General features: G+C 30.8%; 1 protein-coding gene and 1 long non-coding RNA gene across 2 annotated transcripts in view; one reads left to right on the forward strand and one right to left on the reverse strand.

Annotated features, from left to right (window-relative positions):
• The window catches only part of LOC104893925 (truncated transcription factor CAULIFLOWER A), a 30,266-nt gene extending 24,450 nt beyond the window's left edge, over positions 1–5,816 (reverse strand). Inside the window, exon 1 of the mRNA XM_010680062.4 lies at positions 5,176–5,816. Coding sequence (XP_010678364.1) covers positions 5,176–5,360 — 185 coding nt within the window. The 5' untranslated portion in view covers positions 5,361–5,816. The remainder of the gene's footprint in view (positions 1–5,175) is intronic.
• Positions 3,455–4,407, forward strand: LOC130591627 (uncharacterized). Its single transcript, XR_008969557.1, has 2 exons — positions 3,455–3,698; positions 4,343–4,407. It is a non-coding gene; the product is annotated as an uncharacterized LOC130591627 (long non-coding RNA).
• Positions 5,817–6,727: the final 911 nt, after the last annotated feature.

The following is a 6,727-nucleotide window of genomic DNA, read 5'->3' on the forward strand; positions in this document are numbered from 1 at the left end:
GAAAGTCAAAGGTGGTTGGTTTGAACGACATTTGTTTTCACCACTACTTTTCCTTTCGGTAGATCTGACAGCCATGAAAGCACCGATGATATACCAAAACGTCATTGTATCAGAGACTTCAATTCTTTCCACTCATAAATCGGTCGTGGTCCATATTTCCATTCCCACCACCATTGTGTCGCCCTCAAGGGTTATTATGGCAATCTTCAACTTCATCCCCTCATCTTACAAAAGATAAATCCAACTGAATAATTCAATCATCATTAGCTCTTCCATTAAACTCCGAAAGTTGAAGCTCTCGCCTGATTTTTCGCTCTTCTTCCAGATCTGAAAATCCTCAATCGCTCTTGTGTGTGATGTAGGTGAACTCCTCATTTAATCCCCATTTGCATTTGTTGTGCTGCAGTTCTTCCGGTGAACTATGTCGCGTATATTTTTTTTTGAAGTTCAAAACTCACATCTTAGTCTCCTAGTATTGTATTGCTATGATAGTATTTGCTATGAATTACTCCCTTCGTCCCACAATACTCTACACTTATCAAGACACTTACTTTTAGATTATAAGTTGTTATATAGTTATCAATTGTTATTTTATTGAAAAGGTAGATGTCATAGGAGTTAGTAGTTAGTAAGCGTAATATTATTTTATGTTAAGAAGAAAAAGTATGGGCCGTGGTTAGAGTTGTTAGATAGTCCGTAGGAATGGTGTAATTTAATACCAAAGAGTGAGAGTTGGACTAGTAATTAAAAGGTAGAAGGATTGAAATAATAATGAGTCTTATTCAAAAATTGATGACTATAACTAATTCTAACACATAGCTTCTATTCCAACAAACTATCTCCTAAACTATCTTCTTCAAACTACTATCAATGTAAAACTAATTCGTAAAATGTCCTCTCCCTTATATTAGTTCATTGCAATTAGCTTGAAGCATCATGTGAGCTAGAAAAGTTTTGCTAAACGCCATGGCACATGAATGTTTGTACCACATTCACAAATCACGAAAACATTTATATAACAACAAAAATCACTAACACTGACATGCCAAGAATACATGTTTTCCTTACATACTCATTTGAAAAATTAAAACACAAATGTGCATAATAATAGTAAAAACATTATGCTCATATGAAATATGCATTTACAGAACATGTACGCATACTCATTTGAAAAGATACACATTCATTTCGCCCTGGGTATATAGAGACCTATATAGTATATTTTCTATTAATAAATGTTTTTTTTTTCTTTAAACAACATATAAAGTCAACCTTTTTTTCAAATAATCACATTATTAACTTTTTATATAATAAAGAATCCCCGATATTACTTGGTTTAGGCATGTTTGGCAAAAGTAGCGGTTCTAGTAGCTGTTAGCGGTTGCTGTCAACGATCAGCGATTAAAATAGCTGTTTAATCAGAATTGTTTGCCAAAAGTAGTTGAAATTGTAAAAGACAATACCTAACATTTATTATAATATGAAATGAACTACAATAATTTCATATGTTCGTTCAATAGTTAAATTCAAGATTTATTTTTCAAAGAAGTTACACAAAAAGGAGATATGATTTTTTAACTATTCAAAGAAATGTATACATCTAAGAAAATATTCAACCCTCGAAAAATTTATATTACCAATTTTACTAAAATACTTATAAAATTTATTATGTTTAAAATAAATATTTAAATTACATTTTTGCTATTGTAAAATAAACATTGAATTGGCATAAAATAAAATTATTAATAAACAATAAAAGGAAAAAGAAATAAAAAAAACATTGGTTAATTAATTCTACCTTATGCTATTATACAATGTTTCTTTGCTGGACTGCTACCTCTAAATCTCAAACGTTACTTGTAGTAACATTCCACAACCGCTACTCATAATCTACTCTAATTGCTACCTGCTACAACAACCACTATCTTACCAAACACTCATCATTTTCTTAAGTAGCGTTTTGATCTTGTCAAATCGCTAACCGCTACCTTAAACGCTAGTGCCAAACATGCCTTAGTGAAAAAAACCACCAAAATGACAGTTTTTGTCGTCAGTAAAGCCCACACTTTCTTTCTTTTCTCAAATTTCTCTTCAATATTCCATGAAACTTCATCCTTCATTGTAAACAAGAACAAAGAAGGCAAAAAATCTTCAATTCCCCAATCTCTACAACAATCCATCTGAAATTAGATTAGTGAATTTACTTATCAGGGATTATCGAATAAAAAATATCATACTAAAGGAATTGGGCAATGTGAAAAGGCAAGATTAAAGGATTCAACAATTAGGGTTTATGCAATTAGAGAAAACGATTGGTATTAGATTGTTTGGATGATGGAGAAAGCATGAGATTAAAGGAAATTTGGGAGGTAAACAAACTGTCCACGAACAATTTCCTTGACGGAATCCATCATTCAGTTCATTATTTGAAAATGTTGTTGGTAGGTAATGGTTATTGTAAAAAAATTGGTTAAAAAAAGAATGATGATGACTACCTATTGAAAAATGTAGGCTAACTGAATGAATGTCAATGGGTTAATTAACTTGTACAAATAGAAAAGTGTTATATGTCATAATTGTCCTGTTTAGTATACTAATTAAGGTGATTGATCATTTAGGAAAGACACTTACATAGTTGATAATCAAAAGATCGGATCTTTTGGACTTATTGTGTCTTTGTTCTTTTCAAATATAAAGTAATAATTCAACATACTATACAGAGATAAGTTTATGTTATGTTACTTATGTACTAGCTAATTTTTAACCCATCAAAACACAAGTGCATGATAAGTGTAGAATCAACTTTTAAGTTTTATAAGTTATTATACTTATTGGTTTAAACAATACAACTACTTCGTTTAAGTTATAATACCATACTCATAATTTTACTTTAATTAATAATTCACATGATTTTGTGAATGTAATACTTTAAGAGTATAATCTATCTATAAATACTAATATAAGTAGATCACATACAGACGGAAAAAGTATTTATCCAATAAAAAGTAAAAGAAGTAGAAAAAACTTTAGAAAACGAGTGAACACAAAAAATAGAAAGGAGTTTATGAGACGAAGGGTGTAAATAAAGTCTCATAAAATATTGTCTTTTTTACCTTCTAACCCTATATATATGATTTATTTACTTGAAAGATACTCGTTGTTAGTATATCACTATTACTATGTTAATAGATAGAAATATATAATCATAGGGAGTAAATATGGTAAGATTATATATGATCTATGGAAATAATAACATTATCTATCAATAATAAATGACTGATAATAATGATACATAATATCATCTGATCATCATCAGAGTCCGGATCCTCTAGAGTTTTAGTGAAACTCTACAAGGTAGAGTTGTATCCGAGCCATACATTTTAAAATCAAAGGCTTATATTGGTGGAATGGAAAGATTTAGGAATAGATTTTGATGAGATAAAATAAGGGGGATTTTGGAAAGAGAATATATGAGCCATTGATTTTTTATTCAATGGTTGATATTGCTCAAACTCTACCTTGTAAAGTTATTTTACAACTCTAGAGGATCCAAACACATCATCATATATAATCCACTAGCCTATCCATTGAAACAACCACAACAACATAAAAATCTTAGCAAAGGATAATAGTATTATATAAAAGTGAAATTTAGATATTTTCAACTAAAGTAGCTAAGATTGAATAAAGATCTGTATGTTATTAATAGCCAAAATTGTCAACAACTACCTAATAAATATCACTTTTCATAAACACCTACCTAATATAAAACTTTTTTAATTCAACTACCTAATATAGCTATTCCGTCAACATAACACTACCAAAACCGTTAACTTTTGAATTTTCCGTCAATTTTTCGAAAATCCCCAATTATATGAACACTAATTTCGATCATTTCAAAAAACCCCAATTTGATGAACCTTAATTTCATCAATTTTTCCACAAATTCCAATTTATAAACTAATTCCCCAAAATCTCAATTTATAAACCCAGATTTCATTAATTTCTACTTAAGGAAAATTAATGAAATCCCCAATTACTTAACAAATAAGGGTTTAGAAATTGGGGGTTTTGGGAAATTAATGAAATATGGGTTTATAAATTGGGATTTGGGGGAAAATTGATGAAATTAAGATGTATTAAAATGGGGTTTGAAATAGTTAAAGTTAGGGTTCATGTAATTGGGGATTTTCGAAAAGTTAACGGAAAATTCAAAAGTTAACGGTTTTGGTAGTGTTATGTTGACGGAATAGCTGTATTAGGTAGTTGAATTAAAAAAGTTTTATATTAGGTAGTTGTTTATGAAAAGTGATATATATTAGGTAGTTGTTGACAATTTTAGCTTATTAATATATAACATCTAACATATAATACTAGATTACTCAGTGCATAGGATCTTATCAAATGGTTGAAGAGGAAAAGGGGGTCGGCAAGGCTCGAATATCAATGCAATTTTTTTGGAGATAAAAAGGAAATCTTACAGGAGCAGACACACTACATCAGCTACATATAATCTGTAGAGTATTATTTTATTACTCAGCTCTATAAATATCTATAATTTCTAATAAACTTAACTCTTTAAATTATTTATACATCATCATTTTTTTTTTTTTTTGAATAGATTTATACATCATCATAGTAGTATGATAAAAAGTGTTTTAAGATATTTCTCTTAAAAAACAAAAGTTTTTAAGATATTTCTCTTGAAAACAAAGATGTTTTGGATATTTGTTTATTTTATACTTTTTTACAATTTATTAAGTCATCAAAATTAGAAATTACTAAAATTAACATACAGAATCGGATATTGGTGAGAATTTTCATGGGAAAAATAATAGAAAAAACAAACATGCCTTTGTCTGAAAGTGATAAATAATAAATTACGTTCTTCATATTAGTAATTTAGAGTATTAATTTAGAAAGTTGTCAATTAAAAAATTCACATGTCAGCGTGCGTATAAATACTTGTGTTCAACATTTTGTAGTTCTAAAACTGACAATATATTCAAAAAAAGCACCTGATCTACATGAAATATACTCTACTTTTAGTTGAGTCGATGACAAATTTGAGGTAATTCAATAATAATAGAACCCTAACCATCTGCTTAAGCTTTTAGTTGAGTCGATGATAAAATTATTGATGTACAAAAGAAGAAGTTATAAAATTAGACATACCAGGTATCAGAAGCATACTCGAAGAGCTTGCCTTTAGTGGAGAAGATGATGAGAGCTACATCGGCATCGCAGAGAATGGAGATCTCGTGCGCTTTCTTCAACAATCCAATCCGACGTTTGGAGAAGGTCACTTGACGGTTGATCTTGTTTTCAATTCTTTTGAGCTGAACCCTACCTCTCCCCATTTTAATTCTATAGGTTATTTTCTCTCTCCTCCTTCTCCGGAATATCTCTCTTTCTCCCTCACTTGTAGTGTAAAACAAAAGTAGAGGAGGAGGAGAGAGAAAATAAAAGTAGTGAGGGAGAAAAAGAGATAAGATAGAGATATTATATACTGCTACTATATACAGATACAGATAGTTACTCTTCCGAAAATGGGAGTAAACTAGTAATGTTGTTGGAAGATAAAATGTGCAGGGAGTATATGAGGCAGGAATGCAGACACGGATAAATTGTAGGTGGAAAAAATGGAATGAATTAAGAAAAAAGAAGACAGATAGAGAAAGCAGAGGATTCGAAGATGAATAAATGAGTTTTAATTCATGATAAGTGGTATTGGGAAAAAACAGAGTGGTTTCGTCAAATGCGTTGTCGACTTTTCATTGGGTAGGACGGTTGAACGAGTGGTTTGTTTTTGTAATTTTGTTTGCTTTAATTGAAACTTAAGGTGGAGGGTCCAGTTAAATATAGTGGGTTAAGTTAATAGATATGTACGTCAGAATTTGAGCTTCAAAATAGGAAATATGAAATGTTACTCCGGAAGTCCGGATGTAGGATATTTGGGGGTTTGAATCGTGTCTTTTTTTAGACCCCACCTGAATCAATAGGTTAAACTTATAAAATTATAAGTCACACATAGCCCATAGGCCATACCCCCTCCGTCCCAATTTATTTGCTACATTTTGTCATTTAGGTGCGTTCCAATTTATTTGCTACATTTGCAACTATTTCCTTATATAGTACATAGGTCACACACTTTATTTACAAATTTGCCATCACTCCCTCCTTGATTTTTGTAAATATTTCCATATATGGTACATAGGTCCCACAATTTACCTATTTGCTTTTTTGTTAATTCTTGTTATGGCAGTGGTCCCCATTCCCTCCTTGGTCTTTGTGATAAAGCAGATGTAGCAAATAATTTGGGACGGAGGGAGTACATGTTATTTTCTTTTTTATTTTAAGATTTGTAATTAGAATTTCGATTTTTTCACCTGAGGTTTCTTAATATTCACCTAGTATACTCGCGTTTTCCAAAATTTATCAGATACCCCGTGGTTTGGAAAATCATTAGAATACCCTTAATGACTAACGGTCGTCAACTCCGTTAGTCATTAAAGCTAAATCAACGAAAGTAACCCCTAACTAACCTAATTAATACTAATCAATTCTAATTAAATCTAACTAAATCTAGTTAATACTTTTAAACTTCAATTAACCTGAGGGGTTAGGGATGGTGGGAGGGTTAAGGGTTAGTGTTAGGGTTAGGGGCAGGGGTGGTGGGAGGGTTAAGGGCAGTGGCGGATCTTGAGCAACTATTTTATAGGGGCCG

Source organism: Beta vulgaris, chromosome 5, assembly GCF_026745355.1.
Source record: "Beta vulgaris subsp. vulgaris cultivar EL10 chromosome 5, EL10.2, whole genome shotgun sequence".
Classification (NCBI taxonomy): domain Eukaryota; kingdom Viridiplantae; phylum Streptophyta; class Magnoliopsida; order Caryophyllales; family Amaranthaceae; genus Beta; species Beta vulgaris.